The 17,921-nt window shown below is 51.9% G+C and overlaps 1 protein-coding gene and 1 long non-coding RNA gene across 3 annotated transcripts in view; one reads left to right on the top strand and one right to left on the bottom strand.

Annotated features, from left to right (window-relative positions):
- The window catches only part of KAZN (kazrin, periplakin interacting protein), a 1,014,069-nt gene that overhangs the window by 582,333 nt on the left and 413,815 nt on the right, over positions 1 to 17,921 (top strand). Inside the window, exon 3 of the mRNA XM_026011952.2 lies at positions 5,994 to 6,210. Within this exon, the coding sequence (XP_025867737.1) occupies positions 5,994 to 6,210 (217 nt within the window). The remainder of the gene's footprint in view (positions 1 to 5,993; positions 6,211 to 17,921) is intronic.
- Positions 3,081 to 5,505, bottom strand: LOC140598009 (uncharacterized). 2 transcript variants are annotated; one of them, XR_012000173.1, is made up of 3 exons: positions 4,620 to 5,302; positions 3,693 to 3,906; positions 3,081 to 3,250 (listed from the first exon to the last, which is right to left on the bottom strand). It is a non-coding gene; the product is annotated as an uncharacterized lncRNA (long non-coding RNA). The 2 variants fall into 2 exon arrangements; XR_012000174.1 differs by lacking the exon at positions 3,081 to 3,250 and adding an exon at positions 5,386 to 5,505 and having other exon boundaries at positions 3,271 to 3,906; positions 4,620 to 4,798.

Below are 17,921 nucleotides of genomic sequence, written 5' to 3'. Positions count from 1 at the left end.
AGAGGACCAAGACCTGAGGAGGAGGGAGGTCTGGCAAGATACCCAGGGGCTGAACCAGTCCTTGGGGGTGCAGGGATGGTTTTCTACAGGTGGACGTATTTGTCTCAAGGTTTTGCATTTTACTTGGCTGTTGTTACTTGTCACCATCACACAGGTGACAAAGCCAAGAGCCAAGAGCCCAGGGCGTCAGGTACATCCTTTTGTGAGCCCTGCACCACACCAGGTAAGAAACATCAAAAATACAAGGGACATTCAAGAAAGGAAAAAAAAAAAACTGCACTTCTCTGAAGAAGTAGAGGCTTTGGGTACCTACGTGTGTGTAGGAGTCCGTGGGGAGCATGTGTCCTTAGTCATCTGTCCCACGCGTGCGGGCGTCTGAGTTACAGGTGAATGTGGAAAGAGCGTTTGCAAGCGGAGAACAGGCAACGATGGCCGAGTTGTTTAAATGCACACAGAGGGAGGCACCTGACCAACTTCCCGACCCTTAGATGAGCGATTGCTGGGGAGTCAAGGGGAGAATGTCACTCTTCACACTAGTAAATGTGCTCTGTGTTCACACTGATCGTGTGTGTGTGCCGTGCAGACACGTGTAGACATCCTCCTCTTGTGTAGACATCCTCCTCTTGCAGCTCCAGGCTGTTTCCCTAAGCCCCACAGTCCTCTGTCCCATTGTCCCCTCCTGGTGTCTTTTTTCTCTCCATCCCTTCGTTTCATAACCGTGGATATGAGGGTGACCCATGGCAGCCCGGGGCATTGCTGGGAAGGGGTTGTAGCTTAGCTGTTGGGGTTCACGGCGGGTACACTCTCTGTGTACAGGTCCGGCCCCTTCCTCGTCCTCCTGCCCAGGGGCCCGACTTCCGGTTGCCCCCGTCTGGCAGATGCTTTGCCCTTCCCCGAGCACCTGTTAAACCCCACTCAGCCAAAGTCAACCGTGTGAATGAACAAAAGATACGACTCCCGGATTGGCCGGGATTTGCACGTGACCATCGTAATAAACAGAGCATCCATCTGCAGGGAGGGAGGGGGGTCCCGAGGGACTCTCGGGTGGACGGGGGTGGGGAAGACAGGTGGAAGCATCCAGAAGAGAGGGAGCCGGGGGCCCTGCAGGCATTCCTGCCGTCCCGAGGCTTCCTCGCATTTATGTGTTTCACGCGTGTGCCTGGTGCTTTCTGAGCACCTGCCCTGGATGCCCAGGGCAGTGAGTCTCCAGCTTCGTCATGGTCCACTAGATGCTCCCAGGAAGCAGTTGCTGTAAATGCGGATCCCTGGCACCTCCTCAGAGACTGTGGTTGGTCAGACATTGAGGCTTTAACAAAAGAATTAAGCGGACGGGAGGGTAGTGAGCAAGGGGAGAGGGGTACACGGTGAGGTCAGAGGCCAGATTGCACAAGGCCGTGAGCTCACGCCTTCAAATCTAGAAACCTGGAACCAGTAAGTAGTTCAGTATGAACCCGACAGTCCATGGTGCTGGGTACACATTAGTAGGAGGCTGGGTCATGTGCTAAAGACTCTGCTCTTCATCCCTCCCAAGTCCTTCACCAACAGGGCTTCGGGGCCCCTCCCTGTCTCTGGGTCCTTGTTTCTCCATCCATCATTATACAAGGAGAATGCTGGAATGAATGAACCCAACGTTGCCTTCCAGGACCCGGTAGCCTCATTTGGTTGCTGGGTGGCGCAACCACACGTACTGGCTTCCCGGGGACAGTTCCGATATATGCCACTTGTCCCAGCTTCATTATTCCTAACACCCTCGTTGGCTCTCAGAAGTGTCCCAGTTTGGACATTAAATTATAAGGCCATTCTATTTATGGGAGAAGGGAGGTACACATGACACGGCTGTCGGCGATGGGCTAGGCTCTCTGCCTTGGTTCTGATTAGGAGATTTCTTTCTCTGAATGAGGATGGTCTTGTGGACTTTCCAAAATGCCCAGGTAAGCTTCGAAGGGCACCAAATGCACATGGCACAGTCGCTCATAATGATGCTCAAGGAGATGAGGCGCTCGGCAGATACTGGTAGAGGCTGGTGAGTGCACAGGGGCCGGCGGGCAAGGCCTGAGCGAGCCTCGGATGGGGCCTGGTTGATGGGGAAAGATGGCAGCGGGGAAATGGGGGGAGATCCCTATGGAGCAAGCCCATTTCCCAGCATGGTTCTCAACACCAGCTCACTGGGCCGGGAGGCCGGGGCTACTCTAGGAACGAGCACCGTCACGTGCTCACAGTTGTGAGCCCCAGAGGGGGGGGGGGCTGTGGTTGAGAGACAGCTCTGGAGCCCCTCCCCCAAGTTCATGTGTGTCTCCCAAGAAATGAGTCGTAAACGCACATGAGCCTGCGGGGAGGCGGGCGGGCGGGCGGGCAGAGACGTGGGTTCTGGGACCGTTTTGTTACCTGAGATCGCGTGGGGAGGAGCAGTGTTGGAAGCTGGGGTGGGGGGGAGAGGGAGACTAGTCCTCTTTTTGGTTTAAATCAAGTAGACTCTAGAGGGTAATTGATCCCAGACTTTCTGTCTGAGATCTGGTCCTTTTGTACGTGGGTGAACATAAGGAGACACAGCTGCTAAAAGCCCCCTTTTTCATGTTAAGAAGCAATTTCTCAAAAATAAAATTCTTTAAAATCCTAGGAGGCACCCCAGGAGTTTCTAAAGTGAGTTTCTTGACATTTCAATGGCTGTTTTACAACCGGGGAAGAGGAGGCAGAGAGAGAGAGAGAGAGAGAGAAAGGAACTCAAGGAATGGGTGTTTGCTTTCTTTCCTCCGTGTTAGATTTTTTTTGTTGTTGTTGTGTTTTGTTTTGACTTGATTTGAAGATTCTGGTGGGTGGGAATAATCTCGCTGGAGAGGAAAATGAGTAACACTTGGTCAGTTTGTTTACCGTCGAACACGCGCACACACACCGTTCGCAGAGGGCTACTACGGGTTACGTGGCAAGGATGCAAAGGCGCGTGAACGCCGACCCCCCTCCTTCTCCCACGCCGAAGCTCCCGGTGCGCTCTCCAGGCAGAGCTGCTCCTGATTGTCGCCCCAGAAAGCTTGTTCCCAGGACACCCCTTCCCCCCCCACCCCAGTTACCGGTATTTGCATACGTGCTGACTTCTGCCTTTATTGAGACGAAAGTCACATAACATAAAATGAACCTTTTTTAAGAGGGGGGGGAGGGGCAGAGGAAGCATGAGAGAGAACCTCAGGCAGGCTCCATGCCCAGCACACAGCCAGACTTGAGACGCGATCTCAGGACCCTGAGGTGGTGACCTGAGCTGAAATGGAGAGTCACACACTTAACCGACCGAGCCACCCGGGCGCCCCCGAGGTGAACCATTTTAAGGCAAACAATTCAATGGTATCTAGTGCGTCCATAATGTTGTGCGACCACCACCTCTATTTCTTTTTTTTTTTTAATATTTTTTTTCTTTATTTATTTATGATAGTCACAGAGAGAGAGAGAGAGGCAGAGACACAGGCAGAGGGAGGAGCAGGCTCCATGCACCGGGAGCCCGATGTGGGATTCGATCCCGGGTCTCCAGGATCGCGCCCTGGGCCAAAGGCAGGCACCAAACCACTGCGCCATGCAGGGATCCCACCACCTCTATTTCTAAGCTGTTTCCTGACCCCCCAGAATAAAACCCAGTACCCATTAAGCAGGTATTTCCCGTTCTCCTCTTCCCCCAGCCCCCGGCACGCATGTCTATTTGGACGTACCTAATCTGGGGATTCCATGGAAATGAAATCCTGGTACCTTCTGCGTGCGGCTTCTTTCACCCAACACACTATCTTTTGAGCTCCATCTACGTGGCGGGAGGTGTCCGTGCCCCATTCCTTTTCATGGCTGGGTAGTATCCCACTGTATGGACATACCACGACTTGTTTATCCAATCATCTGTGGTAGGACGTTTGGGCTGTTTCCACCTGCTGGCTGTGGTGGGAAGCGCTTCTCTGAACATTTGTGTAGGACCTTGAGGCCGGATAACTGTTTTCATCTCTTTGGCTGTCTACCCAGGGGTGTGATTGCTCAGTCATAATGCGATTCCGTGTTTGACTTTCTGAGGAACCACCAAACCAAACCCATAGTTTCCCATAGTGGCTGAACCATGACCGCCCCTCGTTTGAGGTTCCTCCATAATATAACCAAAGGACTTCAAAGAACCGAATCCTGATTTACAGATACACCATGCCGCCTAAGTTTCTTGGTTGGTCCGGTGGGGTCAGAATTCCCGCTAATGAGACTCAGGTCAGGGGTTCAATCCCCAGCTGAGCAGTTAGCTTGGTAGAGGAGACAGTGAAAAATGCTGCCGGCTGCCACATGTTCCACCAACACCGCCTTGCCCTCTTGCAAAAGCTTGTTAGTGGCCCCAGGGGGTTGGAGCAAGAGTGGGTTTTTATGGTTCCAAATAAAAATCTAGCATCCAAGGCACAGTGGGACTAATTGGAAATCAGATGACCGCTTACTTCCGGTCTCGGTTCCACCTGATTTCTGCGGGCCCCTGGGGTCAATCGCTTAAACCTCCCCCCCCACCCCCACCCTCACCTGGAGCTTCAGTGTCTTCATCTCCAAAGTAGAATCCCTAATCCTTACCCCAAAGAGATGACCATGCAGCCTGAGCCCTCTGCGCACAGTAGGCTTCCTACCTGGTGGATGCCGCCGGTACCTCCCGAGGGTGGGCAACCTGAGCCCGCGCCGGCGCCCGCCATCCCATCCCGTCCTGCAGCAGGCTCCCCGCCGGCGACTCTCTCCGGAGGTTGACTGACTGAGCTCCAATGGTGGTGCACTATTGTCCTCGGGGTTACACTGGCTGTTTTAAATTGTCCTATTTGCATGGAATGAAGCTTGCTATGGTAACAAGGTCTGGTGGCTGGAATCCAGGGCCCCAGTGAAAAAATGCAAAGCCTTGTGCTCTGGGACAAAGAGGAGCCAGATGGGTTTATCAACTTTAAGGTAACCTAGGCTTCTCCTGTGAAGAGGGAATGGGTAAACTGAGGCAGCAGTGCGTCAGCGCTCCCAGGAGAAAGGGGGTAAGCCCCTTTTTTTGGAGGGGGGGGCTTCCAGTCTCCTTCTCAGCCCTGTTGCCCCCCGCCCCCCTCCAGTATGTAGCCAAAGCTAGGGAGCTTAGGACCTGGCTGGGGCCAGCTGTCTGGCTCGGGTGCACAGACCAAGGGGTTCGGGTCTGTGGGGCACCCCCGGGCAGGGCGGGGAGCTCCTTCCGGGGAGGGCCGCCAGCGCAGGTGGGGGCAGGGGGGGGCACTCGGGGCACCAGCTCCAGCTCGGCTCCCCTTGCGCGGTCCCCGCGCATCTCCAGGAGGTGAAGCCCGGCTGCCCCCCCCTCCCCCGCCCCGTCCCCTCCCGGAGCTGCGTCCCCGCCCCGCTCCCGTGCACCCCTGTCCCCGGAGCACCCACCCCCTGCCCGGCCCTGCCCGGCCCTGCCCGGCCCTGCTGCCCAGGGTGCTGGGGCGCCTGCTGGCCCGGGCGGGGGGGACCCAGGGCCGGCCTCGCAGCGCGCGCGCCCCCTGCCCCTCGCGGGGGGCGCCCCCTCGCGCCCCCGGGGGCCGCCGCCCGCCTCCCCCGCGCCCCGGGGCGGGTGTCCCCAGGGCGGGGGCCGCGGGGGGCCGAGGGTGCGCCCCGCTGCCGGCCCGGGCCCCCTCCGGAGCGCGCGGCGATGGTAGGCTCCGGCCCGGAGCGGAGCGCGGGGGGCGCGGTGTCCTTCCCGGCCGCGCTGGGCGCCCGCCGGGGTCTCGGAGCTCCGCTCCTCCTCCTCCTCCTCCTCCCCTCCTCCCCCTCCTCCTCCTCGGGCTCCTCCCCCTCCCCCGCCGCCTCGCTACCGCCGCGGCTCCGGCTGGAGGCGCCGCTGTCATTCCTGCGCCCGAGCAGCCGGCGCTGCCGGAGCCCGGGGTCGGGGCGCGGGGGAGCCGGGCCGCGGGGGCCCAACAGGTAGAGCCGGGGGCGCCCGGCCGCGCCCCCCAGCGCGCGCGCATCATGCAGCTCTTTGTCACCTCTCTCGCCCCCAGGCCAGCATCCTGAGCATGATGGAAGACAATAAGCAGCTCGCGCTCCGCATCGATGGGGCGGTCCAGGCGGCCAGCCAGGAGGTGACCAACCTGCGGGCCGAGCTCACGGCCACCAACCGGAGGCTGGCGGAGCTGAGCGGCGGCGGCGGCGGCCCGGGCCCGGGCCCGGGAGCGGCGGCGGCGGCGGACATGGAGAGCCAGCAGCTGGGCGCGCAAGGTAGGGGCGGGGGAGGGCGCGGGGCGCGCGGGGCGCCCGGGCCAGCTCGCCGCGCGGTGCAGCGCTTGCAGGCTGCTGTCATTCCGGGTCCACGCGGTCGCACGGGGCCCGGGGCGGCGCCCCTCCCGCGCATGCAAGTGCCCTTTGGGAGGCACACGGCCCCCCGGCTCCGTGGGCAAACTTTGCATGCCCGGGGGGGCCTCTGCGCCCACCCGCGGCCGTGGGAAGGTGGAGAGGGTGGGGAGCCACAGCGCCCACAGCGCCCGCAGCAGCGCCCGCAGCGCCTCCCGCACCCCCGCGCCCCGGGGCGACCGCGAGCTCGGTTGGGGTACAGGGCTGGACCGGCGCGCACTTTTCTCCAGGGAGGCCGAATCCCTGGGCTCGATTGCATCTGGACTTTATTCCCCCTCCACACACACACACACACACACACACACACACACACACACATCTGAGATCGTGCAGACAGCGGAGCACAGCGATGCAACAGTAGATGCTCTGCTCAGCAGGGAGTTTCGATTTCCAGCAAATATAAACAGGAGAGCACTTTGCAGAGGGAAATCTTAGACCTCAAAGGCTGAGTGATGGGCTCCTGGAGAAAGGAAGGCTGAGGTGCTGGGGTGCAGGGGAGCCACTGCTGGAAGGGACTGTTTGCACTTTAGAGGATGGGGATGGGGCAGGGAGGTGGGGGGAGACAGCTGGACCGTGTTGACATTGACAGTGATGAAGCCCTGAAACGCCCGGGAGGGTTAAAGGTGGAGGAAGCATCCCCAAAATGTCCTGTTTGGTTTCTGTGGATTGGAAAGTAAAAGGGCAGACTGGCCTTTCAGCCTTTTCCTTTTTTTTTTTTTTTTTTTGCCTAATTGCTCTTTAAGAAATGGTATCACTGATCATTAATATCATCTCCTATTATAAAACCCAAACCGCTGAAATCCAGAGTTCGACAGAGAAACACAATCCAGCCCAGCAGGGCCACTTGTATAAATATGTCACTCGGTGAAGTATGAGGTACCAATAGCTCAGTGGTTCGGAGGAATTTTCTGGTGTGGTTGCTATTTCGAGAGCTTTCCCCTAAGTGTGGAGAGAGTGTCCGTGTTGGTGTTGATGCCTTCTCGCCCTCGGTTCCTAGTTGCTCCTTCCCTTCCCGGGGAAGTGGTGCTTTTTTTCTGGTGCGGGATCCTAAGGCTGCACATCAGTCTTACGTGGCGTTTCGAGTCCCGTGAACTTGGGACTTTGGGAGTCGGTCAGAAGTCTCAGGAATCCGGGCGGGAACTGGGTACTGAAGTAGCCATGATGTAATGGTGGGAAGGTGTTGGAAAGCGGTTATTTGCTGCAGTTTTCAAGGTAGGTATCGGCTTATTCTATCATTTATCCCTTGCTCTGTCATTGTGTGTGGAAGATGCTCTCCGCTGGCATCTGGAGGGGGAAAAAAAAAAAAAAGAAAAAGGAAGCCAGACTGCACGGTAATGCTTTACTCTTTATCGGCAGAGACTCTTCCAACATTAGAGAAATAGCTCCGACCTGGCATTCTGCTAAGAATCAAGAGCCGTGGTGAGGAGGGCTGAGCAAGGCTGCCTTATTTCCCACCGTCCGCCCCCTTCCTCAGCCAGGGAAAAGTTAAGTGGCTTTCCCTCGAGCCCTGGGTCCAGTTGCAGGGCGAGCACGCGGAGGAGGTCAGGACGGCAGCGATCCACGCGCCCAACTTGGAAATGGAGACACTTAGCTGATGGTTAAATGGTGGTTGTCGTGGAGCAAGGGTGGGCGGTTTCCTTCTTCTCTTTTCCTACAAAAATGCACAAGGCTGTCCGAATGACTTTTGGATCTCCCCATATCCTTAAAAACACGCGAAACCAGCATCTCCCTCGTGCTCACAGAGGTACTGCCCACGTCAGTAGCCGCCTGTGGGCCGTTGGATGAAGGATGGTCTTGATTTTCTCCCCTCTGTGTATCCTTGATATTTTTCGACCTCCACCAAGGGGGAGTTTGGTGATTTCATAATCAGAGAATAAAATGTTAAAGGTTAAAAAAAGATTTTAAAAAATGTTAAAGGTTAACTCAATCGTTGGCCGCATATCCCTCTAAATTGATGTGAATTTAAACCAAGGTGATGCTTGAAAAGACAACAAGCTCCCTGCCACCCCCCACCCCCCCGCCCTTGCCATATAATCCAATAGGGCATCACTTACTTGTCTATACAGGGGTACCTCAAACTAGTACTTTTTGCCTCCGTGAGTTCTTTCGGTTTTGTTTTTATTTTCTTGCTTTGGTTTTCTCTCCTGACCTATGGGAGCGTTTTGCCAGAACAGAAACCCCCTGCAGACGTGGTCCGGTGGGTTTCTTCGGCTGGTGCTTTCGTGTTCCTAAAGGAAAGCGTGGGGTTCTCTCAAGCGAAGTCTAAAGTGCGACCCGGTTGGTTTCCTCGTGCTTCTTCATGACACACCTCCTGGAAGCTCAGCTCCTGGGGGTTCCTGACTGTTCTTCCGAATTCATCTCCTGTTTTAATTTTGTCTGTGCTGGTGAGACTTCACGGGCCCAAACCCTGGGAGCATTGGGTTGCTATTGAGTTGTCTTTTTGCAAAATCAAAGTTTTGAATGAAATGAGTATCTTTCAAAATGCATCTGGAGAAGTCGTATTTTACCAAAGGGCATTATGCACATATTAAATGAATGCTAATGCACTTTTAATAATATTAGCACAAATGGTTACAGGGGAGAGTCACCTCTTGCTCTCCCCGCCAAGACTTTGTTAGATCTATCTTCAATTTTTTGGTTAAAAATTTTCTTTAATGAATTAAACGAGCTCATCAGTTCGCCATGGGAGTTTTGTTCCGGCGATGGTATCTGACGGTAGGTGAGTCAATGAAGAAAACTTGGGTTTTCCTAGAGAGTTAATGCAGTGTGTCATTTAAACAAAATATTAACTTGGTTGGTACCCTGTGTGAGCTGGCATGGTTGCTACGTAACGGAGTCTAGAAAGTGAACTGCTGAAAATCTGGGCTTTCGACACTTTGCAGGATCTTCTTTCGGAATCTGTGTTGAAAGAACACTTGGCAGCCAGCCCATCTCCTCTCTCCCTGCTTCGAGTGAGTTGGATAATCCCTAATGAGGATGCTGGCATACAGTGTGGAGGGCATCCGTGCAGGGCGGCACATTTCACAGCTCCGGAGCTGCCTCTTGGGTTGGGGGGTGGGGGTCAAAACTGCCTTTGACAGGTGGACAGAAGGAGCCTCGGAAAGAACAGAGCCAAGCATTTGTTCCAATTTGTCTTGTTGTTGGTAGCCAGAGAACGGATTTGTTTAAAGTAACATTTCTAAGCTGTTTTCCTCGGCGTAACATCTCTGGAAAATGTGTTTAAAATGCTTGCTGTTCTTTGAGGGGAAAATATAGCAGTTTGTTTCTCCGAAAATGTTTTATCTGATGAATGACTAATATTAGATTCAATTGGTTGCTTTGCTATGCATAGAATAAAACAATTAAGCTCCATTGTACCCGATTCAAATAGGTGTTAACTGTATATTCCATAAAATACGTGTGCCTAGTAGGACGTATGCCTACTGCTATTAGTTTGTGGGCTTTTTTTTTTTTTTTTGAAGTAATTGTATTTATATGCCGATGCGAGTGGAAGTGCTGATAGCGTCTTTTTTGGGTGTTGAGGACTAGCAAGCAGCCTACTGCATGTGTTAGGATGGGGATGGAGAACAGGGTCGTTCTCTACACCTTGGTACATTTCCATAAGTAGATGCAAGTTTTTTATTTTTTATTTTTCTCCCTAGGCGCTAAAATAGACTGTTACTTCAGGTCTGACTGTTCTTATGTAGCGTCACTACAACACTGGAAATTCTTCGGTGAAGTATGAATTACCTCTGGACTAAATTGAATGTGTGAGCAGTCTGCAGAGACGCTAGACACTGTGGCTTTGCAAAATAAGTTCTGTCTTTTGGCATCCCCTTCCCAATTCATTCTACCTACGCTCTTGTTTTCCCAAGTAGACTTCTTCTTTTTTTTTTTTTTTTGAAAAAGGATTTTTTCAAATGGCAGAGAAGATGGAACAAAATGAGGTGGGATCTCTGAGGCCTCCTGTTAGCTTGCCCCCAATGTATAGGGCTTGGGTCACGTACGTCTTGGTTTTCTGGCTGTATCAATGGGGCGAGAGAGAAAGTGTGTCTCTTCCTCATCTGCTAGGCTGTCAAGAGATGGGACTTCAAAGTTCTTCCCAAAAATCCCCATGCATGGTCACAAAGAGGTTACTTACAGATCAGTACAGCATGGTTGAAATTAGTTATTGATTGCCTATTATTTACTGTCTTCCCATTGTCTTTGGAAAATGCCTTCCGAGGACCCCTTAAGTCAAGTTTCTGGCTCTGATTAATTTCACGCTTCCGATATCCCGTGATTTACTGGTGCTTTTCAGAACTTCTTTGATATTAACCAGGGTCTAAGCCAAACTGATTTTATTAGTGGGAGCACTGCCCCATGTCCTCCCAGGGTAAGACAAGGTTTGTCTTCCTTCCCATGCCTTGACCCCTTACTCTCCAAGACCGCTGGCACTTTTTAGGAATCCCGTAGGTTATAATTTGTGACTTACTGGCTGCCAGTGAGCTTGTAGCAGATGGGCCTGGCAGGTGGGGAGTGCTGGTTGGAGCGCTGCCTACTTGCACAGTGCAAGTCATATGGGGCCCGGAAGGTCAAGCTTGAGGTCCTGGCCATGTCCGTTGCCTATTTTGTTTATATTTATTCCTGAGTTATATGGCTAAGGAGAGTGCGGTCAACATGAATTCCCCAGTTCTTGTTTCAGACCTTTTCTGGGATTGGTTTGTGTGAGCTTTGGTGCTTAGCTTCTTACCCCCTGCCATCCATCAGGCAAGGACACTACTTACTCTGCCCGCTGAGGCCAGGGAATGGGTTTTTAAGGGATCCTGTAAGTGAAAATCAGTCTGTACCGTTTGGGCTGGGTATCAGGGTAACACATGGGATGACACGGGGTGCCACCAACAGCACTTATCACAGTGTCTTAGTCACCTGAAATGCAGGCGGAGCAGGTTCAGGCAGGATCACTTAGGAAAGGCCAGCTTCCCAGAAGCCAACAGAGTGACCATCCATCGTGGCAGATTGTATCTGATGGTTCAGTGCGGGTAAGAGTCCTGCTGGGCCATGTCACCGTCCTCAAGGTTCCCCACTAGCCCCATCCCTACTGGAAAAAGAGGCTGGAGGAAGGCCAGGCAAAGGGCTCTCTTCTTCCTCCCCATGTGGTTGGATGAGACCAGAACATTCTTGCTTGTTTGAGGCAACCTCAGATCTAAGCGGTAGAATCCAGGTTGTGCTCTGTGGGCATTCCTGCTTCCCCCTCGGAGTCCTAAGCTGCTAGAAACATGAAAGAAGCTGAACGCAGTTTTAATGAGTTTGGCAAGAACAACTGTTTGGGCAGGTGGCTTCCGTGTGGTGGGAAATCATCGGTTCTCAATTTGTTTTGGTGTCTTTGTTAAGACTTGGCCTTCCTGGACCTTTGGGTCAGGCTCCTGAAAAGCTCCCGTCCCCTTCTCCCTCTGATGAATTGAGACCCTCGCACGAGAGCTCAGGTGGAGCTTGTTAGCAGGCAGCTCTGCAGGCAGAGCACCCCCGAGGTCTCTGTGCTCTCCTGTGATGTGCAGCCTGGCCTGGAGGATGGAGGAAAGTGGGAGAAGGGGTCGCCTCACGCCGCACCCCTGACCCATCCCCTTCCATCAGAGCAGGCGCTGGAGTACCCCTGTGGGGTGTCAAGGCCTTCTCTCACCCGTACCGTCTCAGCTCTGCAGATGGTTTGAAGTAATGTGGATCATTAAGAGCAAAGTACCCTTTCAAGGAAGGTGGGGCCAGCGCTAATATTTTACGCTCACCTTTGGCGCTTCTTAATGGTTCTCGGAGCTCACCTCTTAAGTATATCACAAAACACTAGGCGTTCTGGAACCATCCCGACACCGTGTAGTTTTCACCTGGTGAGCGGTTTAACGTAGGACTAAATGAGGACTACTCGCAGCGCTCTTGTCAAACGTTTCAATAAGTAAACATCGAATATTGTCCCAAGGGCTTCATACGCATAATTGGATCCCGTGCCCAGTGAGTCGGCAACTCTTCTGTGCATTCTTCAAAAGAGGAAGCTGGGACTGGGAGAGTTTAAGTCACGTGACATGGTAATGACTCTGATGGCGCTGATAACACCAAGCTTTGACGTCGTGTCCACCCGGAGCAGGTGTACTATTCCAAGTGCTTTCCTGTATTCATGCATTTCCTTAATACACTCAGTCCTTGTGATGACCTCTGAGGCAGGGACCATTCTTGTACCCATCTCACACGTAAGAAAAATTGGGTAGAGAGATGATATGTTACTCCCAAAAGGGCATTCTTCTGCTAGATGACCCAGCTGTGGCGCCGCAGTCCACGCTCTCGCCCATTCCCCTCCGATGCCGAAGGTCACTCAGTGGGCAGTGACAGAGCCAGGAACCCAAGCCCTCAGGGTCCCTCTCCTACTTTAAACCTATGTTGTCTCCAAAGTCGGAAAGGTCCTTTGATTTGCTATGTTGAGAAGATTTGAGGGAGCTGTAGGCTTGTCTCTATTCTTAGGATTTCCTTAGGCTTCTAGTAATTTCTGCGTCCTTGTGATAAAATCATTGACAAAAGTGAGGGGAACAGCGATACCGCTCACTTGAGTGTGAAGTTAGCTGCCAAAGAGAGAACTGGATCCTGCTTGCAAGATCTCAGGGGTCACTTGTCACCAGAAAGAAGCATCTGATCCTGGGCCTGGGGCCTCCTCCTTGGTGCACTTTGTGTGCTTTTTCTCTCTAGCGAAGCGTGAGTCCTGGTGAAGCTGGAGTCTTGTGGTCTCCTTATTCTCCGTCTGCCTGGTGTCCTTCCCTTTACCAGCTGCCCTCCCTGTGGCCTTGGCAACCTCTGGTTGCCCAAGACCGTGCCCATCCAAGGACCTATTAATATTTTAATATTTTACTGATTCTTTTATACTAGAGTTTCTCAGCCTCAGCAGCATTGACATTTAGGGCAAGATGATTCTCTGTTGGGGACGGAGGTTGTTGTGTGCACTGTAGGACGTTTAGAAGCATCCTTGTCCTCTGCCCACTAGATGCCAGTAGAACCCTCCACACCCCAGTTGTTTGTGGCAACCACCAACATCTACAGAAGTTGTCACATGTCCACTGGAGGCCGAAATAGTCGCTGGCTGAGGATGGCTTTTTATGTCAGGCTTCTGGGGAGACCTAGTTGTGAGTCTAGAATGATAGCTGCGTGACAGCAGAGTCTTCTTGTCTCTTTTCAGCTCCATTTATTGCATTTAAAACATTGCCCAGCACATAGCAAGAGCTCAATAGATAGTTGTTGAATGAATGAATGAATGAATGAATGAATGAATCCGTGATTGATTGCTAATTACGGGGTGTGAAATTTGGTCTGCTTATCACAGTGTGTGTGGTATCAAGATCACTGATGTGATCACCAAGGACTTTAATTGAGCGTTTGCTTGCCATTTTACAGGTGAGACACTGACACAGAAAGGTTGTGCGACTTGTCCAGGGTCATGGACAAGCGGCCCGCAAGTGGCAGAGCCAGGAGACAAGCACAAAGAACTGTGTCCCCAGGGACTGCCTGCTGTCTCAACCAGGGCACGGTACAGCTTTGCATAGTTTTCCCCATTCCTGCCCAAGAAATCATTTTTGTTCTAAAGCTGGCATTGTGGCAATTATAATTAGGATCTGCATGTTAGACACTAAGTCATTCATCATAAATCCTCAGGGCTCCACTGTATGAAATATGCTTTGTCACTGCCAGAGAAGCTGTAGCAGGAAGGGTTGGTGTCTGGCCAGAGGTAAGGGGGCAGACTAGTGCCTGAAAACCGTGTTCAAATATGAGAGAATCTTCTTTCCTTTCCCTTCCCTTCCCTTCCCTTCCCTTCCCTTCCCTTCCCTTCCCTTCCCTTCCCTTTTCTTTTTCTTTTTCTTTTTCTTTTTCTTTTTCTTTTTCTTTTTCTTTTTCTTTTTCTTTCTTTTTCTTTCTTTTTCTTTCTTTTTCTTTTTCTCTTTTTCTTTTTCTTCACCAAAGTGCTGGGCTTTGACTCCAGAGCATCCCAGAGAGGGCTTGAACTTCTTTCCTCTCTGGGAAAGGGGACAGTGGACCCCTCTTAGCAGGGGTTTGACTCACTCTTAGAAAAAAGGAGTGCTCTGGGGCCAGAACCGGGGAGCTGGAGGTATTTTTGAGACCATCCGAGAGTAATAGTGATCGTGACTCCTGGCGTGGGTTGAGCCCTTTGGCTTTCCCAGACGCCGCAGCACACGCTTGATGGACGCTTCCCTGTCTTACTTTGGTAGTGCAGTTCATTAGGTCATGTCATCACCCCCATTCTACGGATGAAGAAGTTGAGGCTTAGAAAGGCTAGGTTGCTTTTCCACGCTCTGGAAAGTGATCGTCTGCTGAACAGAAGAACGGGCCACTGGAACCCAGGCTCGGCTGACCCTGGAGCCGGCCTGCTGCGCCACGGCAAGAATATCGGGATGCCGTGGACGGGGCAGGACACGCCAGTAGGATGGTTTCGCCTTGTTGCTTACGCTCTTACCCCGCGGCCTCCCTCTTCTTTCTTCCCTCCTTCCTTTCTTCTCCCTCTCTTCTCTCTGTGTCCATCAGCCTGACAGATTGGGCACATAGGTTCGGGGACCGCAGATTTAATAAGATAGGGGCCAAGTTATCTTAGAGCTCACGGTCTAGCAGGTGTGAATGACATGGAAACATAATTACATTTTCTAATAAAGGTCTACACAGATGTAACGGCAAAATAGATAAAGTGACGACTATAGAAGCCTTCACAGATGTGCATGACGGCGGCGATGTGTGATAAAGCCGTGCTGTGAAAACACATTAATTTTGCTACGAAAGGTTAAACTGACCGTGAGAGATGATTAAAAAGCAAGACCTCTTGGCTAGATTGGGATTGGGCACTGCAGGGGAATAGCTGCTGGCTGGGACCTGCTCTCCCAGAGGAGGTCCCTTCCCTTAAGGGGAAGGAAGATGTGGGTGATGCTGGGCTCTGATCTTGAATAATAGCTTTCTTCTTCCCCGAAGAGAACAAGGAAACATATGAATTTCAGTGCAGGTGTAGCCCTTCGTCTTTTAAAATAAGCTGATTCTTTGTATTATCCTCCTGGCCAAGGCCGGGGCTTCTTTGTCAGCTGCAACAAATGAATTAGTTCATTTTCCTTGGTTACCTTGGACTTTTTGTTGTTGTTGTTAAAAACCATTGAACGTGGTGTATTTGCCTTAATTCGGTAAGTACAACTTGGAAAACTGTGGGACTATGTCTCCTGCCTACCCACAGTTGTGCCATTTGAAATTCTGTGCTCACTCACCATTTCTTGATGAGAGTTAGGTATGAAATTTAGAAATCTGCTGCCCCTGGAGAGTGCCCTTGTGGTGCCCCAGAGCGTGGTAGATGATGGCTGGGGGGGAACGGACCTGTGATCACATGTATATCGACTGTCTTAGTTAACGCGTTCATCAAGTTGATTGTTGTTCCTATTCCTACAAGATTTACTATTATGAAGTGAGAAAAAATGGGAATATCTGAAATATCTGTAGTTTTGAGGGTTAAGAGAAAGGCCATGCCTGGCTGCCGTTGTGTAGAGACTCTTGGCCCCTTAGCTAGCAGCCGTCTTCCAGTTGCTCTGTGTGCAATTTGACGTGGTGCCAGGCAGCGCTCCTGGAGCAAGGAGGCATGTTTAAGTCTTAATGGACATCCTGTGGAGGAGCATCATGATTCCACGGTGGGCTGTTGCGCAGAGCGGGTCACTGTCATTGGCCAATAGAGTAGAACCTTGTCATAGGTCGGCTGGTCAACACATGGGTTGACCACTACGGGTCACTACGGGCTAACTCAGAAACCACCTTCCAACACTTGCAGTTTATTACCTAAATCAGAGCTTGGTCTAGCACCCTCAGGCTCCAAAACCAACGCTTGGTCCCACTTTCCAGGATTCCACTGCATTTATCTGCTCTTCCTCTTTTCTTTGCATCCAGGAGGGCACCAGGGAAGCACTGAATGATATCACTACCCGGCTCTTTGCAGTATAAAAAGACGTTCACAGACATCACCTCTGTGGATTCTACTCACTGGCCCACATGACTGAATTGAGGTAGACACAATAGTCTCTTTCTCAAATAAGGAAACTGAGGCACGGTGATTTAAGCTGACTTATTCAAGATTGTTGAGCTGGTCATTGAATTAAATTCTCCTCTTTCTCTTCCATCACAAGATCAGACCTGGCTTCATGATGGCAAAAGAAGGCTGCCAATAGCTTATGATTGGGTGAGCTCTGACCTTGCCTTGAAGGCCTCTCCTTCTTAGGTGTGGGCCACCCTGTCCTAGAGGGCCTGGACGGTGACACTGTCACCCCAAGCCTGTGTGGTCCTGTTCTGAGCCCCCAGATCTGCCTATGGTGAAAGGAGAATACAGCTTTACGAATGATTTGTCTTCTCAATGCCTAAGCTTAGAGCTTCTCTTCTTGCCTACCTGTCAAGCAGTTAGGGATCTAGAAACCAGGGCAGGGCTGCATCAAGGATCTTCTTGTCTTTGAATGAACTGTCCTTTGGAGGAAAATGTTTTGCACCCACTGCCACTGTCATTTGAGATTTTTGAATATTGGGAAGCACACCTGGGTAGAGACCTAAGGTCTTAGTGTACGGGTGTGTGTACTCACCAAGTGTTGGGGGCAGGATTTAGCCACCTCGATAAATGTGCCTATTTACTGTCCCTTCAGGGAGACTCCATTAAACCTTTGGGATCTCTTTCATCAGGGTCCTTGAGTTGATGTGCAACCAGAACGTGTTGGTGTAAATTCTCCACCTGACCTATTGGCTGTGTAGGTGCATGTTCTCACTACTGCTGTGGCCGTAACTGCCTGAATACATGGGCCTCATGCTGCTCCAGGTTCTTGGCTGGACCGGAATCATCCACAGACCAAAGGCCAAGAGTGTGGCAGGAAACTCAGGGGAAATCAGACGGAGTCTTGTGTCTTAGAGGGATGGAAGGGGGTATCAACCTTGGAGGACTCTGTGCTGCTGCCGACAACCAGCTGTGGTCAGCTGACCCCTTAGCAGCTAATCCAATGCTTGGGGTCTGAGCTTGGTTTGAATTTCAGTGTGATGAGGAACATTCTCTATGGGCTTCCCACACCTCTGACAGCAGCATAGAAATAACATACATTTGAACTTCATTTGAAGATGTATTTACAATGGACCCGAGAAAAGCAGAAAGCATTTTTTTTCAAATTTTTATTTATTCAATCATAACAGATACAGAGAGAGAGAGAGAGAGAGAGAGAGAGAGAGAGAGGCAGAGATACAGCAGAGGGAGAAGCAGGCTCCATGCAGGGAGCCCGACGCGGGACTCGATCCCAGGACCCGAGGATCATGCCCTGGGCTGAAGGCGGTGCTAAACCACTGAGCCACCCAGGCTGCCCAGCAGAAAGTATTTTTAAGGATCAGAACGTTCTGGTGCTTTTGAGTTGTAGATGTGTATTAGCGTTAAACTTTTAAGATCTGTCCGCCCCCACCCATAGATGTTGTAGTTGCTGGTTGCATGTATAAATGGAAATATGTCTTGATTTGGTCTGGAGTTCACTTCAATACCTGCCCTGTGGCGTGAATGATGGAGCTGGCTGGCGTAGGATTGGCCGACTTTC

The sequence above is a fragment of the Vulpes vulpes genome, chromosome 2 (assembly GCF_048418805.1).
Source record: "Vulpes vulpes isolate BD-2025 chromosome 2, VulVul3, whole genome shotgun sequence".
NCBI lineage: Eukaryota > Metazoa > Chordata > Mammalia > Carnivora > Canidae > Vulpes > Vulpes vulpes.
This window is presented reverse-complemented; position numbering and strand designations above follow the sequence as displayed.